The 25,502-nt window shown below is 31.5% G+C and overlaps 2 protein-coding genes across 2 annotated transcripts; one reads left to right on the forward strand and one right to left on the reverse strand.

The window, feature by feature from the left end:
• Positions 1-6: 6 nt before the first annotated feature.
• Positions 7-13,547, forward strand: LOC134707335 (geranylgeranyl transferase type-2 subunit beta-like). The gene is made up of 9 exons (XM_063567008.1): positions 7-128; positions 3,277-3,384; positions 4,178-4,375; positions 4,762-4,867; positions 7,358-7,410; positions 7,988-8,210; positions 9,357-9,445; positions 10,938-11,012; positions 11,776-13,547. The coding sequence occupies exons 1-9, from the start codon at positions 126-128 to the stop codon at positions 11,911-11,913; spliced, it is 993 nt and encodes a 330-aa protein (XP_063423078.1). The 5' UTR covers positions 7-125; the 3' UTR covers positions 11,914-13,547.
• A 3,516-nt stretch (positions 13,548-17,063) lies between these two features.
• On the reverse strand, positions 17,064-22,678 carry LOC134707336 (MORN repeat-containing protein 5-like). Its single transcript, XM_063567009.1, has 5 exons — positions 22,565-22,678; positions 20,404-20,551; positions 19,365-19,476; positions 18,441-18,572; positions 17,064-17,909 (listed from the first exon to the last, which is right to left on the reverse strand). Exons 1-5 carry the CDS (start codon positions 22,609-22,611, stop codon positions 17,815-17,817), a joined length of 534 nt encoding a protein of 177 aa, XP_063423079.1. The 5' UTR covers positions 22,612-22,678; the 3' UTR covers positions 17,064-17,814.
• Positions 22,679-25,502: the final 2,824 nt, after the last annotated feature.

Consider the following 25,502-nt stretch of genomic DNA (forward strand, 5'->3'; position numbering starts at 1 on the left):
CTGAAAGTTGGGGAAACCCCATCCGGGTCGTTGTGATGGACGCCCCCATGACACACATCAACATGAAATATTTATCACATCTATTTTAGGTTTCCATGTTATATGTAGTTCTCTGACAGACAAAAATGGTAACAACACTTAAAATCCATGTTGTCTTTCTTATTTAGTGGAGAATAATGTTTTGCTTCAGCTCACGAATCGCACATTTCTTTTTATATTCAAAACTTGAAAATTACGAATGGTAAAATTTATGACTATGTCCTGGTCCAGACACAGTCACAGGAGTTTGAAATCCTAGCAATTGCGATGTAAAAATATGTCAAATTCGACTATCACAGTAGAGTTTCTTTCAAAGAGAGAACCAGAATACTAGTGTAACTGGAGCATGTGGAGAGAACGTATTTACTCTACAAATTCATATCGTCACCACCAGGATTCGAACCCTGGTCGTCTGCGTGACAGTCAGTGTGTTAACCCACTGAGCCAAAGAATCGATTCCCAAGCTTAGTTGATTAAGACTGTCTTTATATGTTCTACCTGTACTGAGGGGAAGCAACCCCGCTACACTATTCCCCCACCAAAACATATAAGGCACAAAATGTGCACCTGAATATAGGTATCTTTATATACACAAACCCTGGCTATACTCCAGATAACCATCATGGATTTTTAAGTTGGGCGCCAAATGTAACTGGAGAGCATGTATTTACTCTACAAATTCATATCGTCACCACCGGGTTTCGAACCCTGGTCGTCAGCGTGACAGTCAGTGTGTTAACCCACTGAGACAAAGAATCAATTCCCTAGCTCAGTTGATTAAGACTGTCTTTTCATGTTCTACCTGTACTGAGGGGAAGCAACCCCGCTACACTAGCAATAACGGTGTAAAAATACTGGACTATGACAGTATACAAATTTGTTTAGCTTCTCTTGAAGAGAGAAGAGATCAAGAGACACTCTACTGCTATAGTCGAGTTTGGCATATTTTTACACTGTTATTGCAAGAATTTCAAACTCCTTTGGTCCAGATAATCCTCATCATGCTCATATTAATTTTGATGTCTGAGATTGTTCTAGTATTTCACAAATGTACCTGTTATGACAGCTTGATAACAGAGCAGAGTTCATGCAGAAGAACCGCCAATCTAGACTTACTAAAGTTACTTTAAATAGCCTAATCCAAATAATTATGACGTCTGGCAAGGCTATTTAAAAAAAATTTGAGATGTGTTGGCTGTAAATGGAGTGGTACCACAATTTCCCAAGGATTACAAAATGTACAAGAACTAATCAATTTCCAAAGGACAAATTGATTTGTCCTGAACACATGGTGTTATATTACTTAAAATAATATCAAAGTACATGTATATAATTTTAGGATATTAGATTTGTTTACTCAATAAAAGTGTAATTTTACTTCAAGTTCAGGAAATCGAAATGCTCAAGTCAAATTTTCATATTTGATCCAAATTTTAACATATTACATGCTAAAAGATATATCACAATTGCAAAAAGTCCTAATACACAATTAACACTGCATTGACTAATAAATGTGTCAGGACTAGACACCATCTAATTAACTTCAAGATGCCATTGAAAGAATAGTTATGTTCTACATGTTCTATGACCTGATAGGGTTGATAACAATAATGTTAACATGATAAATACAGAGAAGTGCTATCAAATAAAAATTTCTAATAAAAAAATTACCAAAATTGTATATAAGCAAGGTCTTTTTGTATGATCATGATGATCATGATGATTGATGAAAAGTTTAATGAAAAAAAATATATATATTAGAGTTACAGCCCTTGTACATATTGAATACATGAATGTGCATCTGCAGCGGACATTTTTGTGATATTTTAATGCATTTACAAGGAAGCTCTTTTGGCAAGTATATAGTCTAGGTCTCCTAAAAGATAGCAAATTGCACATTTATTAGCTCACCTGGCCCGAAGGGCCAAGTGAGCTTTTCCCATCACTTTGCGTCCGGCGTCCGGCGTCGTCCGTCGTCCGGCGTCCGTCGTCGTTGTTAACTTTTACAAAAATCCTCTTCTCTGAAACTACTGGTCCAAATTGAACCAAACTTGGCCACAATCATCATTGGGGTATCTAGTTTAAAAAATGTGTGGCGTGATCCGGTCAACCAACCAAGATGGCCGCCACGGCTAAAAATAGAACATAGGGGTAAAATGCAGTTTTTGGCTTATAACTCAAAAACCAAAGCATTTAGAGGAAATCTGACATGGGGTAAAAATGTTTATCAGGTCAAGATCTATCTGCCCTGAAATTTTCAGGTGAATCGGTCAAACCGTTGTTGGGTTGCTGCCCCTGAATTGGTAATTTTGTGGAAATTTTGCAGTTTTTGGTTATTATCTTGAATATTATTATAGATAGAGATAAACTGTAAACAGCAATAATGTTAAGCAAAGTAGGATTTACAAAAAAGTCAACATGACCGAAATGGTCAGTTGACCCGTTTAGGAGTTATTGCTCTTTATAGTAAATTTTTAACCATTTTTCGTAAATCTTAGTTATCTTTTACAAAAATCTTCTCCTCTGAAACTACTGGGCCAAATTAATCCAGACTTGGCAATAATCATCTTTGGGGTATCTAGTTTTAAAAATGTGTCCGGTGACCCGACTATCAAATCAAGATGGCCGCCACAGCTAAAAATAGAACATAGGGGTAAAATGCAGTTTTTGGCTTATAACTCAAAAACCAAAGCATTTAGAGCAAATCCAACAAGGGGTAAAATTATTAATCAGATCAAGATCTATCTGCTCTATAATTTTCAGATGAATCTGACAACCAATTGTTGGGTTGCTGCCCCTGAATCTGTAATTTTAAGGAAATTTTGCTGTTTTTGGTTATTATCTTAAATTTTATTATAGATAGAGATAAACTGTAAACAGCAATTATGTTCAGCAAAGTAAGATTTACAAATAAGTCAACATGACCGAAATGGTCAATTGACCCCCTAAGGAGTTATTGTCCTTTATAGTCAATTTTTAACAATTTTCATAAAATTTGTAAATTTTTATTAACATTTTCCACTGAAACTACTGGGCCAAGTTCATTATAGATAGAGATAAATGTAAGCAGCAAGACTAGTAAAGTAAGATTTACAAACACATCACCATCACCAAAACACAATTTTGTCATGAATCCATCTGCTTCCTTTGTTTAATATTCACATGGACCAAGGTGAGCGACACAGGCTCTTTGGAGCCTCTAGTTATATTATGTATACTTTTTTTAACCATTTTCAGGGAACCCCAGTAAAAGATGTGACAATACCAGACAGTGCCCTGAGGTCCCTCATTCTACAGAAACATTGTGATTATATAGCTTCATATGGGACTAAGAAAGATGATTATGTAAGTAAATATAGAATAACAACAGAATCAACTATGTATGTATATCTGTAATATCAAAGATAGAGATGCAGAGTACATTATCAGCTCATGTGGCTGAAAGTCTAGGCGGGCTTTTCTCCTCATTTGATGTTCGTCAACGTTGTCAACTGTAACTTTTACAAATATCTTCTTCTTGGAAACTTCTGGGTCAATTTTTACCAAACCTGACCACAAACATCTTAAGAGTACCTTATTAAAAAAAATTGTCAGATGACCACCTTGACAAATGCTATTTGTACTGTTGATTCATTTATTTTCATAAAATGTGTAAAACTAGTATTTTTGTGGATATATGATATCATGGTTTTGCAATTTTCTGCATATAATAAATATAAGAAAATTTGGTATGAGTGCCAATGAAACAACTCTCTATCCAAGTCACAATTTATAAAAGTAAACCATGATAGGTCAAAGTACAGTCTTCAACACAGAGCCTTGGCTCACACAGAACAGCAAACTATAAAGGGCCCCAAAAATTACTAGTGTAAAACCATTCAAACAGTAATACATGTACAATTGGTCTAATCTTTATAAAAAGGACAAACACTCAAATTGATGCGTAGCGGTACCGCTATGCTTGAATAGCCTAGGGAAAACACTGACTTATCAACAAAAAACAACTACTGAATCTCAGATTCCTAAGACTAAAGAAAATTTGTAATTTCATGGTTCAACCGTACCCATAAAATCAATTGAAAATTAGTAGTACCTAATAATAATGAATCCATGTTTACAATCTAATATGTATTTGCAGGAGTATTGTATCACAGAGTATCTACGTATGAGTGGAATGTACTGGGGTCTAACAGTTATGGATATGATGGGACAACTTGACAGAATGAACAAAGATGAAGTTATACAGTTTATACAGCAATGTCAACACGAGTGTGGGGGAATTGGTGCCAGCGTGGGTCATGACCCTCATTTGCTTTATACTCTTAGTGCTGTGCAGGTGAAATTTAACTTCATGAATTTACAACATCAGCATGTGTTCAGACAAACTTCTATATTTAGGAAAAGAAAAAAGAACTTTCACTTTCCTAAATTAAAGACTATGGATTATATAAACAAATTCTTATGGCCAAAAAAAACACTTGTAAATCATGCATGAACATTTCAGTACAACAAAAAAATATTTAAACATATAATCGAAATATGATGACAACATTTTTGTAAAAAGAGCCACCTGTGTGACAGTAGTAGGTTTCTAATAAGTCTCCATCATAATAATTTCAGTAATGATTTTACTCCACAAATGTCTCTGTCAATCCTTTTAAATACATTGTATAACATCAAAGAAGTACATCTATGACTTGTATATCCTGTTTTTGTTTACAGATTTTGACCTTGTATGATGCTACAGATACAATAAATGTAGACAAAGTTGTGGACTATGTCAAGAACCTACAGCAGGATGATGGGAGTTTCTATGGTGATAAATGGGGTAAATTATTATCATGTGGATTCATAATTATTCGTTGAATACCAATTTTCGTGGTGAACCATTAACATGATTAATTCAAATGTTCAACACTAGATTAAAATTATATAGTTTCCTAGTAAAGGTCATTGATTCTATCAAGGCACTACAGTTTCAACCGTTATAAAAACTGGTGCCATAAAATATCCTTATTTCTGAAATTGTTGTCGAACATAAAAAAAAAAAGCAATAAATATTCTAATTAGGCCAATTAAAATTAATTGCTAGATTTTCATCCCCTCCCGCCCCTCTGAAATCATCCAGCCCGATTTTTTCTATTTAACAAAAATACGATTTCTGGATTTTTTTCAAGTCCGTTACCGGGAACCTTCGGTAATTACGTTTCATTCAAAACGTCCTGTTTCAAAAAAAAAATTTGCATTCGAGTAATCTTATGAAAATGATTAAGTCGACATATTCTGCTGCTCTATGATGACAACTTCATCAACCGAGAATAGAGATTGATAACGAGAAGGGCATGAAATATTAGAGTTTAATACAAGTAAAACGCCTTGTCCTTGAACGCAAATTGCGGTAGTCACAAGTGAATCGAAAACCGTGGTGTTTTTTTTATTTATACGAGGACTTTGTGTCAGGAAATTTGGACTGTGAATGATATCTAAAGCGCAAGAATCGTAGAACAAATTGGTATAAAAAACATGACTGGATTAAAGAAATTAATACAAGCACGAATGTGTTTGATTGATGACCGTGTATTGAGAGAAAAAAGTCGACAAACACGCATTTTAATTATTATCAAACCCATGGCTGTGGTTTTTGTTGACAAACAGCATCTGTAACTGTCCCAATACCCTTAACTTAGTCATTAAACAACAACTACTTTTTGGTTTAGTTCATGTTTTACATCATAATTACTTTCTACACTGAGTTTACATTTTATTATGTACTAGTCCTAATACTTGTGTTGCTTACAATTGTACCACTCAACCAATACATTTTATTGATTTTATGGCGACTACAAACCATTGCTAAGAAAGCAAAATAAATTTGGTGTAGGTATAGTACAACTGAAGAGAGTATTTCCAGTGGCGGATCTAGAAATGTTCATAAGTGGGGCCCACTGACTGCCTAAGAGGGGGCCCGCTCCAGTCACGCTTCAGTGATTCCCTATATAAGCAACCAATTTTTTTCTCTCAAAAGGGGGGGGCCTGCCCCCCCCCCCCCCCCCTCCTAAATCCACCTCTGATTTCTCTTTTTTTTATGTATACTATAAATAGGTTTCAAAAGCGGCAATTACATGTACAATGTATAACAGTGGTTGTCTACCAGGGATTTTTATTTAAGAGTTAAAAAAATAGTGTAGGATTTCTTATACAGCATGTATATACATTATACAAGCTTGTTTTCCACTTCCATATACCCCGCGGTATGAAGAACTCTTGGCAAGGGTTTCATAGGAAATAAAATTTTAAAAATAAAATACTCCCACCCGCCCCATATTTTTCTAAAATTTGGATGAAAATCTACTAATTTATTTTAGTTGGCCTTATACTTTTGTAATCTCATTTGTAGGATGATAAAGAGTAACTCTGTAATCCATGGTTGATTGTCTGGTGTGCTCCTTGACAATAGGTCAATAAAACATCTGTCAAAACACCACTTTTGAGTTCCAGTATTAGTGGTTCTTTTCACAAAAAATCTTACACAGTTAAAAAAAACTTGTTACTGTGGATTTATTAATATTCGTTGGATACCAATTTGCATGTATTTCGTGGGTACATGATAACCACGAATTTAAATGTTCAACGAAATGTAATTTTTCTTTATGTTTTGTATGCAGATATTGGCATAACAACAAAATCAAATATCCACGAAAATTTTTTCGTCAATCCACAAAAAAATGATACCCAAGAAAATAAATGAATTCACAGTAGTTGTGAACTTTTCAATCAATTTTAATTGTTTCATTTTCTGTGATATTCAAATTATTAACTTATTAATGGTGTAATTATATTCAGTGTGAAAGAAGACTCGATAGCACTAATTCCAATCAGGAATAGGTTGACATGATCTTGTGATGATATTACAAACACAAATGAAATTTTAACTTACCAGGAGGGGCCCTGATTTCAACACAATTAGATAGCTTGCATATTGACTCCTATTGTTTTAATGAATTTACAATCTTACATTGACCCTGATCTTGAACTAGATGTAAAAAAAAATTGAAAAGGGAAAGCAAATGTGGAGTGATTGTCAACAAGACAGTAACCCAATGACTAAAATTATCATTAAACATCTAGTGGTTGACATACAGTTTATAGTAAGGTGTCCACAATCGTTCATGCTCTGAAATGACCCAAGTCTATATATAGATTTAACTTTTAGAAAAGGAAGAAAATAAATATTGATAGATCTGTGTTTTTATGACAGAAAAAAATAATTGTGCATTGAGAAATAAGATTAATTATTTCACTTTCTATCTTTTTACAGGGGAAGTTGACACCAGATTTTCATTTTGTGCTGTGGCCTGTTTAGCGTTATTAGTAAGTACTTCTTTTACATCAATTAAGGAATGACTGTAATAATTTTTTTTTGGTAAATTAAGAAATAGCATAAAAAATATAGTGTACACTGAATAACCAGCATAGCTCATAAAGTAAAAGTGTGCACTATATTTTTGAGGTTCTTTTGAATCATATTTTTCCAGTCTATTCAAAGAACCACAAATTCCTCTTCTGAACAAATTTAAATAAAACTTTACATGATTGATTTTTATGCAGTGTTCAGATTAAACTTTACAATTTTTATTTTTATCAATCATTCAACCCTGCCGCTTTACTTTTATGATTTACTGGCATCGAAACTCAAACTACAATTCCAAAATAATCAATGATTGCATGCATTTGTTATTGCGTAATTTTTTATTTTTTTTTCAAAAATGAAATTTTCACTATTGTGAATTTAGAAAAATTTATATATTTGATATCAGAATGCGAGTTCTTATTATTGCAATACTCCATAGTTTGTGTTAATAAAAACCTTGCAATAATTTCTGAATTTACAGTACATTGTACATATTTAATTATCAATGCAAGTTCATAGGATTATCTTTTTTTCCAGAAAAGACTTGATGCAATAGACATAGAACATGCAGTAGAGTTTGTGTTAACCTGTATGAACTTTGATGGTGGGTTCGGCTGTAGACCAGGAAGTGAATCTCATTCAGGACAAATATATTGTTGTGTTGGAATGTTAGCCATTGTAGGACAACTTCATCATATTAATGCAGATTTGTTGGGTTGGTGGTTGTGTGAGAGACAACTGCCCTCTGGTGGACTGAATGGTAGGTGTAAATAGGAGAGTTTCAAGATATTTGTTGTTATAATTTGAGGTTAGAAAAGTCAAATCACATGTCAGACATTGTTTTATTGAAATAAGAAGATATGGTATTAGTGCCAATGAGACAACCCTACCAATGAGTAAAAAGTGAACAATAATATGCCAAATTAGGCCTTCCACACTGAGCCTAGGCTCACACCAAATAGCAAGCTAAAAAGGACCCCAAAGTTACTAGTGTAAAATAAATCAAGCAGGAAACTGATTCTAATCTATATGAATAACAAGAAACATGTATGAACCACATCAACAAACAACAACCACTGAACAACAGGTTCTTTTTGTTTTTCACAAAGGCTAATTATGCATATTAAATTATTTAGATAAATATCACCTTGTGAAAACTTACATTAAGTTGACACCACCCTTAAGTAGATGTTTTCATACAGATAATAGTTATATTGATCTTAACACTGCATTTCTGTTGATATTTTGTAAATTTTGTGTTTATAAAATAAAAGCTACATGTATCACAGGAAAGCAGACTATAATATTTGGAACAAAAGAATTGTTGTTGATTAAACCTAGTTTCAAGTAGTATATGATTTTTTTTTGGATTTTTTTTTAGTCATTCTTGTGTATGGAAATTATTCTTTCTTTTGAGTTAAATGAGAGTTGTAAGGAGATAAGTTCTATAATTATGTAAAAAATAGGAATTATATACAATTGAAACACATAGTATTGTACTGTATATTTGATGTTCATCAATATGTACAGTGTAACCGGGGACCAGAAAAAAGGGTCAGATTAAGTAGGGTGTTAGAATAGTCAGGTTTTTTCTGCAAGGATTGCAAATATTGATACCATGAAAATGTGTTGGTTAAGGGAGGATGTGAGAATACTCAGGTATCAGATTAGTAACAGGTTTATCTTTTCAAAATAGAAAAAGCATACCAATTATTAAAAGATTAGGCATAAACTCTGAAATTGAAATGTTAGCTCAAGGTGGCTCAATATTATTTTTAAGTGAGAATATATATGCAGATAGTGTTTTGCTTAAAATGAACAATTCAATTAAACTCGTTATTATCGTTAAAAGTTTATAATTTTTAGCTTAATGAATAGAGTCTGAATATAAGTATTTCTTTTGTAGGTAGACCAGAGAAATTACCTGATGTTTGTTATTCCTGGTGGGTTTTAGCCTCACTTAAAATTATAGGAAAAATACACTGGATTGATAAGGTAACAGAACTAAATAATTTATTTAAATAATTAGCACAAAGACAAAAACAAAACAAGATGTATATAGTTGTAAAGGTCAATTGAATTATCTAGTTAACTTTATGTAGAACTGCATCGTCTTCATATTTATTCTACATCATGCCAGTATGCAGGAAATATATAAAAATAGGAATATTGCTGAAAGGTTTTTATCAATGCTGAACTAAATAGTTTCAGAAACTACTCTTTTTCTTCCATAAATAATAAAAGTAAATGAGAATGAACCACATTTGGAATAAATCAAAAATATCTCAAAGACTAACTACAGTCTACAAAACACATCATATACAACTTAGGATTGAGCTTCAATAACCCAACCAAAAATCAGGGATTGTCTTGGCTGTAATGGAAGAATAGGCAGAATCATTTCCACATGTGACCCCTGTTGTGTTGCTCAACAATTAAATAGGTTAGATCATCTGACATGTATGATTATTGTTAAGGAGGCTCGCAGGTATAAGATTTTCAGAAAAAAATTAAACATTTAATTTTCATTACAAATTTTATAAATTACCTTAAGTAGTTGTAACTTTATCATATGGCACAAAAATCATTCCAAAAAATCAATTCGTGTTGGCCTCAACAGAATTTTTAAATGTAGATATCATTGAAAAAGCTCGAAATTATCTTGGTGCAAAAATGCTATTTTTTGGCATTAAAAGTGAAATATCTTTTTTTACTCATCGGTGACCTATATTTTTTATTATTGTTTTCAAATAAGCTATACATAAACTAAATAATTGTAAAATTTAAGCGATTTCTGTAATTAGGTTATTTTTTTATTTCGATATTACCTCTTTTTCTCCTATTAGTTCAACAGAAAAAAAGGACATTTACAAAAATGTATATTTCTTTCAAAGACAGATTGTGAGCGTAAATGATCGGTGACCCCTCTTTTTTATTTCAATTTTCTATTAGGTATAAGATAAAGTTCATTTATAGAAAAAAATTGCGAAATCTTATATTAAATAAAAAAAATGATTTAGACCCTCGAGCCCCCTTAAGTGTGGTTTTTCACAAAAAAAGACTCAAGTACATTTGTAATATCATATAATCTATGGATAAATCTATTTGAATATAAGGGGATGCTGATCAATTTAGACTTTGACTTACATGAAGTATTCAAATCTCTAATGTTTAAGAATAAATTCTCTATAAACAAGTTTACTCTCACCATTTTATTGGACTTAAAACAAGCAATTTGAACTTATTTAAGTTATTTTAAGTTATTGTAGATTCAGGAATTATTGCAATATTTTTTTAATCCAAAAAATGTGACAGTAGCAGGTTTCCAATAATGATTTTGGTAATGATATCCGTCCGAAATTTTTCAATCACATTAATTAGATCTCACATTTTTCGTAATCAATGATTCCCAAAGATAAATACATGCATTACTGTAATTTCAGAATTTACAGTATCATAATCAACCTTTGTCCTTCTTTTTATACAGGCTAAACTAACAAAATTTATTCTGGCATGTCAAGATGACGAGACTGGAGGGTTTGCAGACAGACCTGGAGATATGGTAAATATCAACTTAAAAAAAAGTTTTTTTGTGGGGCTAAATATAGATTCTACCACTGCATTGAGTGTAATAGGATATTTAACCACTCGAGACAATTAAGTTTTGAAATTTAAAACATATGGCTTGCAGAGCGTTTCAAATATTTAAAATTTAAGAGCCAAGAGGATCAAATATCAAATCTGTTTCTCTAGAGATGTTTTGAAAATATGCAGACAATTGTTCCCTCTTTTTGAACAACCTTCAGAAAGATATGTTTTTTCTATGTGACATCATCAGGCTTAGTTGCTTTTTATCGTGACATCACAGTAGGAATATCAGAGGAAAGCAAGAAAATTTGACATCCTAACCTATTTCTGACTGGTCAATGTTGAACTGAGATCAAACCAACCACACGTTGATTAAATAAAAATAATCAACCATTCACGAAAAGGAAAAATCAATTATAATTAGATAAAAGGGATATAGAGTGGGTGTACATGACTGCAAACCTGCAAATAATAAATAATTTATAGATGTCATAAATTCTATAATTTCTATACTTGTAAATAAAAAAAATAATTTCTATACTTGTAAATAAAAAAAATAATTTCTATACTTGTAAATAAAAAAAACATTTATTTCTGGCCTGAAAAAATACATTGAAAACACGAATATGCAAAATAATCCAATGAAAGGTGCATTTTTTTGTTTTTTTTGCATCAATTTCAACAAATATTGTGATAACATTTTGACAATAAATAATTAATGATTAATTTGATTTCAGGTTGATCCATTCCACACGTTATTTGGCATAGCTGGACTATCACTGTTAGGAGAAGATAAAATAAAACCTGTTAACCCTGTGTTCTGTATGCCTGAGGAAGTCATAAGAGGGAATGGGATACAGTTAGAACTTTTGTGATATTTATATACCATGCTCAGGACTTTTAAACAAAAACAGATCTTTTTAATAAGCCAAATTGGCAATGAATTAAAGAATAAAATTAACAAAATTGCACAACATTGGAGAAAAAATGTTTCTGAAATTGCACAACATTGGAGGTCTGCAGTGGGAAATTAAATGTGTTACTGCAAATGATATTACCAATAAAAAAACGGTATACTGAAAGAGCATGTGTTTATGTAAGAAAGTGTTCCTCAAAAAAAACCGATTACGCATAAATGTATAAGTAGTGCTGAAAGACATTAAATGTGCTAGGAGTGCTGAAAGGGAGATAATTATTTGAAATAATTGCATGACATATGAATTAAGATGTTCTTAATTATAGTACTTTTAAATTATTATACAACCAAGGGAACTTGGAAATACATTTGTACAATCTTGATGGTACATGTAATAACATTAAATTAAAATATGGATACTTTAATTTTGAAATTGAATTTTGATCATCTATCTTTGATAGAAAAAATCATGAAGAAAATTTAAGATTTAAATTATGTCTTCAAGTAAAATTTTTGTATGCATAGTACAAACTCAAATTTCGGTTTTAATCTTCTGTATTTTTTATTAAATTTTAAGTTGGGGTATCTGTTGAGTTATTGTCCAGGGAAACTTGTTTAAGTATTTCAGTTATGCACTGTGTGCATTTGTTCACAAAAACCTATTTTATACTAAAATTAGCATATTATTATGTGTCATATGTTATAGTTGGATTTAGACATAATTACACCTTTGTGCCATATATATGTCTAATGTAAATATGAAAAACCAAACCATCCTTTTACAAAAAATTCTCCTCTGAAACTACCAAATTTAACCAAACTTTACCAACAATCATTATTAGGGTATCTAGTTTTAAAGATGTGTACGGTGACTCGGCCAACCAACCAAGATGGCTGCCATGGCTTAAAATAGAACAATGGGGATAAATGTAGATTTTGGCTTGTAACTCTGAAACCAAAGCATTTAGAGCAAATCTGTTCAGGGTCAAATTGTTTTTCTATAATTCTATTGGTTAATTTGAAAATATTGATATGCTGTTATTTATTTATTGTGAGTGAATGTAAAAGTACATTGTAATGAATAATGCCAAGGCTCCGTGTTGAAGGCCGTACTTTAACCTATAATGTTTTAATTTTTGAATTGTTGTTTGGATGGAGAGTTGTCTCATTGGCACTCACACCACATCTTCCTATATCTATTCACTTGAATGTATGTAATGGTTAACTGACATCATACTTTCATATTAGTAAAGATTTTAAATAATTGGTATAATATTTTGTGAGGATAATCAGCATAGCCATGCATACATGCAGATCAGATCTGTGTTGTGTGAAGACTTTTGAAATAGCAAAGGGTACTTTAAAAACTGATGACATGGCTGATAGTCTCATTCAGTAAAAATAATATATGTTTTAGAAACAGTAGCATATAATTAAATGTTGCTTTAAAAATGTTAAAGTAACCATTATTTACATCCTAAGTACTATTTTATTTCATGTACAAAATGAACTCTAATTCAATGCATGCAAATTATAAAATGCTGTCTGTAGTGAATATGAATTCAGCTAAATCAAACTTTAAATGATTTTACTTTTATCTTATATATACTTCCAAGTTAATTGTAAAAGTATGTTTATAAAAGGCAGATTGAAAGATTTTCACCTCAGATCATTGATCATGTTATTTATCATTTTATGTGGATATTTTATAATAGTATGCCTGTATTAGATGTATTAAATGTAAATGAGAATGACTCTGTTTTATTAAGTAGAAAGAATCTTTCAAAGGTCCTTACATCCCTGGATTTCAACGTGTTTGGGTTGGAGCATTCCCAATAAAGGAAATTGAAGAAAAGCTCAGGACACAGTAAATGTTTCAAGTGTTATTCTTTTTTTTCCCCAAGTTTTGGTTATTTATTATTTTCTTCCTTGCTGTATTTAAAAAAAAAATGATAGATATTTAGATTGCATACATTGGAAAAGCAACATGATTTAACCATATTTAAAAATCTGACAACAAAATTAAGCAGAAAAATAGAGTAAAGAAATTTGTCCTGTTGAACATACGATAAATAAAGCTAATACTAACAATGACCACTGTCCTTTCCTTGATCTTGATGTCTATATCATTTACGGGAAGCTTAATGCAAAAATTTATGATAAAAGAGATGATTTTTCATATCCTGTCGTTAATTATCCATTATCCTTGTCACCATCTTATGGTGTTTATATATCTCAACTTGTACAATTCTCTCGTGTATAAGATTTTAGCGGGAGAAATTTATGTATTACTGAAAAATTATTACACCAGGGTTTTTGATATCGCAAACTAGTCAAATCTTATACGTTCAGGTACTTCACATCCAATCTTTAATGGTAATATTCTTTACAAAGAACAAAAATATCAGTACTCACCTCAAAAGCTTACAAAACCTTTAAACAGACTTATTAAGAAGGGATATAGTTACGATACTGTTGTCAGGTCATTACAGATTGCATATTTTGACTTATAGGGTCATTGTATCGTTACTAAACACATTTATTTGAAAAACAGTTGTTGGCATGACACAGGTTATGTTCTTCTCATATATTTTATGATAGTACGATACTAAACCCCTAACCGGAGGGATTGTGATTGATATTCATATGATGAAGGCATAATCTTTCAATCAGTTTAATTGAGGTCTGGACTCTGGAGCTGGCATGTCAGTTAACTGCTTGTAGTCTGTTGTTATTTATGTATTATTGTCATTTTATTTATTCGGACTCGGACTTCTCTTTGAACTAAATTTTAATATGCGTATCGTTATGTGTTTACTTTTCTACATTGGCTAGAGGTATAGGGGATGGTTGAGATCTTATAAACATGTTTAACCCTCCCGCAAGTTTGTGCCTGTCCCAAGTCAGGAGCCTCTGGTCTTTGCAAGTCTTGTATGTTTTTTAATTTTAGTTTCTTGTGTATAATTTGGAGTTTAGTATGACGTCCATTATCACTGTAATTTTAGTTTCTTGTGTACAATTTGAAATTAGTATGGCATTCATTATCACTAAACTAGTGTATATTTGTTTAGGGGCCAGCTGAAGGACGCCTACGGATGTGGGAATTTCTCGCTACATTGAAGACCTGTTGGTGACCTGCTGTTATTTTTTTCTATGGTCGAGTTGTTGTCTCTTTGACACATTCCCATTCTCAATTTTATAGTATACATATTTTTTAAGGGCCAGCTGAAGGACGCCTACGGGTGCGGGAGTTTCTCGCTACATTGAAGACCCATTGGTGGCCTTTGGCTGTTGTCTGCTCCATGGTTTGGTTGTTGTTGCTTTGACACATTCCCCCATTTTCTCTCTCAATTTTAATTGATGTTAGTTGTGTTAGAATTGTCTCTCTTTGAGTAGAAATAAAGAAGTTGAATTCCTTTTACATATAATCTCTTTCATACAGCTTCAATCTTAACATAAAGCATTTTTGATGAAGCAAAATAAATGGATGAAAGTTAGGATTTACAAAAATTAACATTTGTATTTGGTGACACCATTTATGACAGGCTTTACTTTCTTTCAGCAAGCTTTCAATTACTATGATCATTTTGTTGTAAATTGTAGACATTGGCACATATATTTTAGATGACATTTACATTCAATGCATATGAAATGTAACTTATCCTAATAAGGATGAACAAGTGAAACTGTGAGCTACTGCTCACTGATGATACCCCCGCCGCAAGTGGATAATATAAATAGTTAAAAAATATGCAAGTGTTCGGTAAACAGGAAGTTGTCGAGTGATAAATCTGAAAACGCATCACAAGGTATAGCTGACTTATATAAATCCTGAAACCAAATTTCAGAAATCCATGTATTGTAGTTCCTGATAAAAATGTGAGGAAAATTTTCAACTTGGCTATCATGTGTAAAATCATACAAGTGTTCGGTAAACAGAAAGTCGATGAATGATGAATCTGAAAATGCATCACACAGTATGGCTGACATATATAAATGTTGATACCAAATTACAGAAAGGATGGTTGTGTAGTTCCTGAGAAAAATGTGACGAAAGTTTCATGGGACGGACTGACTGACGGACGGACTGACAGACAGAGGTAAAACAGTATACTCCCCTTTTTTCAAAGCGGGGGTATAAAAAGAATGACACAACTTGTGTTGATGGCAGATCTTTGATATACTGTAAATTCAGAACTACATGTGTGCATTTATTATTACAAGATAGGACAAAAATGCATGAATAATTGTCAACATACAGATAAATTTATCAGATATCAAAATGCAAGTGATCATGTGATACTCACTGAGTCACATTATTTCTATGAAAATAAGGTTATGGCCAGATATACCATGTCAGACTGACATGTATATATCTTACCATCAATCCATAGACCAAATACAGTGGTCCTACCACTTATAATACAAAAGAAACCAACCAAACCACAAAATCTTTGGGATTGGAAATGAGGCCAAGGTATTATGAACCCTGCCAGAGAGACGTATAAACCTAACAATCATCCATACACAAAACAGAGTTGACCTATTGATTAAAGTATCTGATAAACTGACAAAACTAAGATAACTTACACTGGCCAATTCAAAACTTTTCATAAGGGGAGGGAGGCACTGACTGACAAGTCATGTTTCAGTGTTTTCCTATATAACCAACCAAATATTCCCCACAACAGGGGGACCGAGTCGAAGAACCATGAAGATGAGGCCAAAGTCACATGAAACTGCCAGACAAATATGCACACCTTAAAATCAATTGCTATACCAAACATAGTAGCCCTATTGCTTATACATGTAGTATGTAACATGGCTATGAAATATATCAAATCATAAAAACTTCCAATGAACCAATAAATTAAGGTGAAGGTCAGACGAAAACAGTCAGTCTGGCAAACACACCTTACAATCATTCATTTACCTGGCCAAACATAGTTTACCTTTTACTTACAGTATCTGAGATACCATTTGAACCATGCAAATAAGGTCAAGAACAATAGACATATATGACAAACTTGGAAACTTTATTACATAAGGTGTCTGTAAACAACTTATGAAGTATTCTGTGAATTTCATCAAGGCAAGATAAAAACAACATTGTTAAAGTTTAATAATTTTTATTATGTTTCATATCCATAAAATTCATGATAGTGTGTATATGACAATAACTTACTGTCATTTCTTATCAGTGTCCAAGATTTCTTCATGTTTAGCAATTATGTTAATCACTTTTAAAGGAAGAACAAATACAATACATTATAAGTTACAAACATTCTGAGTAACAAATCAAAACACAATTTTTATGTGGAAATATTAAGGAACAAAACTTCATATATAATAGGTTGGACTAAAAAATCTGTATAATATCAAGATAATTCAGATGAATCAGAACAACTACATGTAGCATGCATCAATTACAAATGCAACTATTTGTTAGTTGCTTACTGCTATGATGACCTAATACATTAAAATTAATAGCATTGGTTCTGCAGTTTGTCTCTTTCTTTCAATAACCTTTCAAATTTTTAGATTTTTATCAAAATGTGAGTTTGGTTAAAATTTCGTTTGCTTATACATGTACATAAATAAACTTAAAAAAACCAACATTATTATCTAGTAAGTGATTATATAAAGCCAAGATAATTAGACATAATATCACAGAATAATTTTTCATCATCACCATAAAACTTTATAAATAATATATATTTCAGTTAAATATAAAAAATCAAAAACTAGATAACAGACTCAACACATAAATCTATCTCTCATCATGTAACTAGCTCTCACAGTGTTTCCATAATGTCATTTGCTCACAAACATCCATCACATTCATACAGGTATCACAGCATCATGCTGCAGACTGAGGTATTCTCCCTTTAATGCCTACAATCTCATCCCAACCTTTCCTACAGGTTCGTCGTATCCATTCATCTTCATCATCATCTGTAATTATAAGTCAATTATTTACAGTTAAATTCAGTTTTTAATTGGAGCTCTTTATTGTTCTTCTAATTGCTTCTGATAATTGTATGAATATATTTCTGTTGGTTTTTTTTTTGAGTAATTTTCAAATACCAAGCAGGTGATAACCAGTAAAAAAATTGTTGAATGAAATATCAAGGTATCACAAAAGAAAAAAAAAGATAAATTTATCCTATTTTTCAGTTGATATAGATGTGTTTTGTGTTATAATTTTTTAATAGAAAAACAAAAGAAATAACAATAACAGTTTCCCTATCCTGTGCTTGTGGAAAAAGTGTGTACATGTATCATGTTAGATGTGGAAAGTTGACTTTTTGATACTTGTGACATTTTTTGACAATTTGTAGACCTTATTTATTCCTTGAACTAGTAATGCTTATGATTAAAATGAAAACCTGAGTCATACTATACCTCTGGTTATAAATGTGCATTTATGAATAATTAAAAATTTAAACTTTCTATTGTTACATTTTGTCTTAACTCAATACTCACCTGCATTTCGTAAAAATTTCTGATTATAATCCACAACAACCCTTGTATCTGGATTATAGAATCCATCTCCACAATCATAACAGCCTTCTGGTATGTCTCTAGGTGGCACTCTGTTGGTTAACTGTGATCGACCTGAAAGATATGTTTTTGAATGAATGGACAGTGGCATAGATTTTAAATTGTTTAGCATGCAACAATATAAGTATGAAGTACAGACAATCACTGATGATGGTGCAAGGATTTAACCCTAGTACAAAAAGTTCATGCAGTGATATTTAAAAAAGGTCTTTGTATTCAGCAATTTTCTTACCAAGCCATTTTAGCATTGTAAAAACATGTAATGTGATGCTGTACTGCTTTAATGGAATAGTATTTATCTTCAAATAGTAAATATCTGTAAAATATGTACACTGTATAATGTACATATCAAATATAATTTTAATAATAAAATAATGTATGCAAATAGCCTAAAAATTTTGTAAATTACTAATGTGTTGTCTTTTGGAATTTTGGACAAATTGGTACTTTATTTTTGTAAGTTCACCATCTTAAGGCTGTAGTTTATTTTTCTTTGCATTAAATCCAGTCTTGAATGTTAATTTTTATCCTCCATGCTTTTCATAAAAATGTCCAACTTTTCCTTTGAAGTGACAAAATGGAAAAGAAATGGTCTTTTCTGATATTTTTTGTGTCCTTAGTATTTTTGTTACTTATACCATACCTCCCCTTTTGTTGACCATTGTATAATCAAACTTGTTATGTGTGTAGTATTAACGTATTGTGTTCATGCTAACTTTTCAGTATTCTTGTTAATAAACAGTCATAGCACATCATTGTGTTTTGTAAGGGAGATAACTGCTGTTTTAAAAATATGACAGCACATAAAAGTGACATTACATATTAAATATAGTTTTGTAGATCTACCTGCAGGTTTTAAACCATTACAGATTTCTGTATAAAATCTTCTATCATAACCATCACAATATTCCCAATTCTCTTCTTCATATCTTAAACCATCAGCAAATGTGTATTTACCCTGTAAAAAATTTAATTATAATTATTTTTCACAGTATAAATGACAAATTTTACTGTAATTAATATTTTCAACATGTCATACTTAAGGGCTATATATACTGTTTTACAACAACTTTTCTCTGCTTGGTTATCAATTCAACTTTAATGATTGATTTGACAAGTATGAGGGTCATTCTTCAAGGGCATGCATGCATATCTAAAAAAAAAATAAGCTTGCATTTAATAAAAAGAAAAATGGAAAGTTTGATCAGGAAATTTTATATCTGCCTAAATGAATTGTAACGAGTTAATTGATTTAAGAGCATACATGTACATACACACAAAAAAATAATGTATAAGCCAACAGTGTTTTTCCCATTTATTTGAGGTTTTTTAAAAAGTTACTCAGGTTCCTTAAGATTAAAGCTATACATCCTTGATAAAGAAGTACTTTACGGACCAAAAATAAGACATATGACCAAAATACTTGACTTATGTTCAAATTACTTAAGATGCTGATCTTGATTAAGAAACAATTATTGAAAATATAATCTATTATTACCATGGTCTAGCTTTCAAAGATATATAATTGATCATTCAGAAAAGATTATAATTATTACAATAACAATGTTATTCTGTAAAATCAATCAATTAGTACATTATTTTTTTTCAACTTTAGAAATCTATTATGAGATTTAATGGATTTGCAAATATCTTGCTAGATGCACAAAAGTTTGGCATTGAGGTTAAGGTCATACCTAACACTTTATTGGAAAAAATCATTGAACATACATTAATAGTAGTTTGACAAGCACTTTTTTATCATTAAGAAGCTTAATATTTCCTTAACAATAGATCGTGATTTAAAAGTTCAGCTGATTTTTACAGAGTTATTTCCCTGTAGTGTTATATACAATGTACCACCTTGAAATCTAATACACTTGCATACCTCTATGGCAATACCGTTCTCCCATGATGCATCATATTTACTACCATTTGGGAAAAATAATGTTCCTTTTCCATGGAACATACCATCTTTCATATCACCTTCATATTTTGTTTCTGTTGGAAATTCATACTTTCCCTTGCCTTCCATCCTAAAAAGTAAACTAAATGAATTTAATTTAGTGTAACTAAAAACTTACTTGCATTGTTGAAATTAGAATTTAGATAGTGATATAATAGAAAATCAAAAAAATATTTAAAGGTTCCATTTCTTTGTTGAAAATACTACAAATGTATTTCAAATTAAAGTACACATTCACTTTACAAAATGTATATTGCACTGAAACATTTTTATAAAATGCATGATTACTACATTTCTTTTATATTCAATTCTACCTGCATCAATAATTTAAAATTTATGGGTGCATTTAAAAGGCCTTCAGTTTCAGAAAAATTATGTTATATAAGAAATAAAACTGTCTGTAGTTGAAGACTGATCAGACTATAAAATACCCCTTGGATGTCCTATCATTATTGGTTTTATTGACTTGCTGTCTCATTAGTGTATACATTAATATCACACAACTTCTTACATTAATACTTATCCTGTTCAATAACCTTTTAAGAGTAGTGATTTTCATCTTTGATCTTCTATGTTGTTTTACAACAGTCAATGAAGATATTTCATGTCATTTTCTGACATTAATGCATTATCAAATCTATTAAAGTTTGCTCACATGTTTGTGCATGTTTACAATATTTTTTTCCATTTTTTCATTCCTTTTAGTTTTAACTTTAGTTATACATGTATGACTATTTTTTGTAATTTGGTAAACATTGAGGAAACTCGTGATGGGGGATAGGACCTTTATCAGAACTACGGGATCGGGTGTTTTTAAGCTTGGGATTTGAATTTATTTAAATTTAGGACCTCTGGATTTAGTGTTTTAAAGCCCAGGATTTGGTGATCAGGACCCCTCCTATACCACCACCCCCCTCTTACTCATACTGTATTCTGATTTAGAAGTCCCCAACCTGAAATGATTTAAACAAGAAAATTAACAACCTGAATTTTAACAAAACAATTTACGAAAAACATTTTTGTAAAATATAATTCTACAAAATATACATCTACACCATGTACACTATCAGCAGTGGAAATCCACAAAGCAGATACCTGACAACCTTACTGCCTAATATATTTTTCTGTAATTTTAATTAGTACTACAGAAATCATTGACAGAGTCACAGTATTTGAAAAATGATTTATGCAAACTTTATCCCAAGTCAGGAGCCTCTAGCCTTTGTTAGTCTTGTTTTTTTAATTTTAGTTTCTTGTGTATAATTCAGATTTTAGTATGACGTCCTTTATCACTGAACTAGTATAAATATTTTTTAAGGGGCTAGCTGAAGGATGCCTCTGGGTGCAGGAGTTTCTCGCTACATTGAAGACCTATTGGTGGCATTTGGCTGTTGTCTGCTTTTGTCAGGTTGTTGTCGCTTTGACACATTACCCATTTCCTTTCTCAATTTTATTTTTCATTCCTCACTGGTGACACAGTTGGAAAAAATACAGGTTTTACAGTTTTATCAGTTTGGGAAGAACCTCTCAATGTATAAATGACTATTTCTTTTATGGTACATTTCAAGTAATAATTTGTTTGTGTTTTGTAAAAAAACAAGTCTACCTACCCAAAGCAACTATCCCCAAAGAACTATATATACATCTGTCAAATGTACATTGTCAAATCATATCCAAGAGTTTTGAAAGATACATGTACAAAAGTTGTTCCAATATAATGAATATTTCCCCTTTCAATTTAGCATATATTATTTTATATATTTTTATTTATTCTTATCTACAAAAGAAAAAGGATCTCTACAACTTGCGCTCTATCATATAAGGGATATCTCTCATTTAAAGAAATTGCGCTCTATCATATAAGGGATATCTCTCATTTAGGGGGTTGTACCCATCCTGTCTATGAAAATTATGAATAAGCCCAGTGTTTACACTGTTTTCTTTGACTTTACAAAATGTATATGTAAAATGTTCATGAACTGTCAACATGCTAGTATTGTGAGCGAAATGGATAAAAGATCGAGTTGACTTGAAGAGTGCATGTTTGAAATGTGACCAAATCTTATATTCTACTGATATTAACCTCCCATTTTTGTGATCTCCATCATAACTGCTGCCTGTGTACTCCATTTTGCCGCAATATTTTGTTGTCAAGGAAAACGGAAGCTGTATAATTTACACACCAAACGTCGGACATCATAAATCCGGAGACAGTTTACTTTGATGCGTGGTTTTTTAAATAAAAGAAAATTCATTTACAGCTGTAAAGTAAACTTTCTGAATATATGTAGTGTTTGAACTTTCCAACGGACAATAACAATAGATTTTCATATGATACAGTGATGGTTTAAAACCGCGAGATTATAGCAAAAATTACGTTACCAATAAGTATTAATCAGTACACATTCAACGGATTTAGTGTAAAGATGTCATAAACTGTATGAGAAACACAAGAAACCGTGTGCAATGCAAACAAATTAGTGAACAGTTTCGACAGTTCGTTAGTTTAACTGGTCATAACTGTACATATATACGAATTTATTGTTTTAGTTATGTTTTAAATTTGATAAAACAAAATCAATGATAGGATTATAAAAACAACATTTAAAAGTTTTATTTGTATATTGACAACCTTTAAGAAGTGTTTTTGAGTTGAGTGTTTTTCTTAAGATAATCAATGATTTTACATAGATCGTATCTAAGTTTACATGCTCTTTCGACAACATCAACAATTAAAATTAGGATGTGGTTGTAAAGCAAAATTATATCCGGATGAAATTTGATCCGGAGGAAAAAATTTCACAGTAGGTGTTGTTATTTTTTTATCCGGAGGAGAATATTTTCCTGGGATATTTTTTCCTTTGCCGTGAAATTCTATCTGGGTAGTTAACTTATTGAATAGTCCTTAGCAAAAACTTATCCTTTACAAACACTATGAAATAATAATAGTGTATTTGAATTAAACCTCTATTGTAAACAAAAATGTATTATAATGGGATTCATTTCACAAATTATCATTGAAAAAAATTCCTGAAATATTCAAGTAAATATCATTCTTTTAAAAAGAAAATTATCTTTAAACCATAGATGGGTATTACATCTATGATTAAACATAAGAAAGAAAACCAGAAATAATTTCAAAGATCGTAATTGTGAAATAATATCATGATTAAATAAGGTAAGCGAAATACATGTAAAAGTGAGTTGTTTTCAGATCTCAGTACAATTATAAATTAAAAAGTAAAGGTAGAAATATAGTTGCATTACTACTGTTAACAGTAATTGAAGAATTTGATTATGATAATATTTTTAACTATATAAATAGTTTTGTCTGGTGAAAAAGATGTAGTTGCATATGGAAATCAGATGAGTTATAGCATAACAATATATTGGAACAAAAGCAATTTTAACAGCTGGATAGTATTTACCTGTTAAATTTTATCTGTCTTATTAAAAAATTATGTTGTAAGTCATCTTTTTATATAAATGAATATACAAAAAATAAGATTCAAGGACAAAATTGCACTATGAAATAGATTCAGGAATATTATTATATTAATGTCTTTAAAATATAAATTGCTCATAATTACCTCCCTTTGATAAATTATGCAAATTTGTTCTACCTTTGTGAAACATTTTATAATTATAGTCAGGTATATATTGATTGTGAGTAACTTACTTGTTAATGGGACTATATTTCACAAGGTTCTGTGAAATATTGTACGGCAAATATATACCGGTACATTCTTATCCGTACATTCTTATCCGCATAACACAGATAGATTTTCACTCCTCTGGAAAAAATCTACCTGTGAAATACCATGCCTGGAAAAATATTACCGGGACAAATTATCCCCAGGATAAAATATCACAGAGGAAAAAATAAACTGTTACATGGTATTCCGTTTTCAAGAATTAAGAATTCATCTTCCTAACTGAATTAATGTACCTTTGATAGAGTTGAGTTAAGGTATTGATTAATTTTAATTTGTGGTCACGAAATGCATGCCGTTATCAAAAGGATGCAATTAGTGCTGATAGGAATACATAGAATAGGGACCGTAAAGATACCAAAGGGACAGTCAAACTCGTAAATCTAAAACAAATTGACAACGCCATGACTAAAAATGAAAAAGACAAACAGAAAAACAATAGTACACATGACACAACATAGAAAACTAAAGAATAAACTACACGAACCCCACCAAAAACTAGGGGTGATCTCAGGTGCTCCGGAAGGGTAAGCAGATCCTGCTCCACATGCGGCACCCGTCGTGTTGCTTATGTGATTACAAATCCGGTAAAAAGTCTTATTCGGTAGGTCAAATTCATGAAAGGGAAGGGGATTGTAGTTACGACGTAAGGAACATATCCGATATCATTTGTGAAACGGTTATTCCATAACGGTCAACCAACTCGTGATGGCGTCCGTAAAATTTACGAAGGGATGATTTCAACTTCACCATTTGGAACTCTTGGTTTAATAGCTTCCTTGTGAGCAGTAACCCTCTATCAAGAAATCATGATAGGAAATGCAAGCACGGGAATATCGTATCAATTGGGAGATATATACCCCGTATGCAGGTGTTGCTGGAATGTTGCTACTTAGAAATGGAAAGTTCACAATTGGAAAGCTGAAATCATCTCTATTGTCGTAAAGTTTTGTCTTCAACCGACCCTCATTGTCAATTTCTAGATGCAAGTCAAGATATGAAGCCGACTTAACTGTATCTGTAGTATCCTTTATCTCCAATTCGATGGGATAGATGCTATCCACATAGTCACCAAATTTTGAATTGTTTAGTGAAAGAACGTCATCTATATAACGGAAAGTAGAGTTAAAGGATATTGCTAACTTCTTATCTTTCTTCATAAGAAGTTCCTGCATGAAGTCAGCCTCATAATAATAAAGAAACAAGTCAGCAAGTAGAGGGGCACAGTTTGTTCCCATTGGGATGCCGACAGTCTGTTGAAAAACACGTCCTCCGAACATAACAAATATGTTGTCAATCAAGAAATCA

Source organism: Mytilus trossulus, chromosome 2 (assembly GCF_036588685.1).
Source record: "Mytilus trossulus isolate FHL-02 chromosome 2, PNRI_Mtr1.1.1.hap1, whole genome shotgun sequence".
Classification (NCBI taxonomy): Eukaryota; Metazoa; Mollusca; class Bivalvia; order Mytilida; family Mytilidae; genus Mytilus; species Mytilus trossulus.

Bases quoted from the DNA above. Each gene is read 5' to 3' on its own strand.
- LOC134707335 (XM_063567008.1), top strand. The intron at 4,376-4,761 runs GTGAAATTTAAC...TTTTGTTTACAG, and splicing joins ATACTCTTAGTGCTGTGCAG to ATTTTGACCTTGTATGATGC. The intron at 8,211-9,356 runs GTAGGTGTAAAT...TTTCTTTTGTAG, and splicing joins GCCCTCTGGTGGACTGAATG to GTAGACCAGAGAAATTACCT.
- LOC134707336 (XM_063567009.1), bottom strand. From the start codon at position 22,611: ATGGAGTACACAGGCAGCAGTTATGATGGAGATCACAAAAATGGGAG. The intron at 19,477-20,403 runs GTATGCAAGTGT...AATTTTTTACAG, and splicing joins AGAACGGTATTGCCATAGAG to GGTAAATACACATTTGCTGA. The intron at 17,910-18,440 runs GTGAGTATTGAG...TTATAATTACAG, and splicing joins GAAATTTTTACGAAATGCAG to ATGATGATGAAGATGAATGG.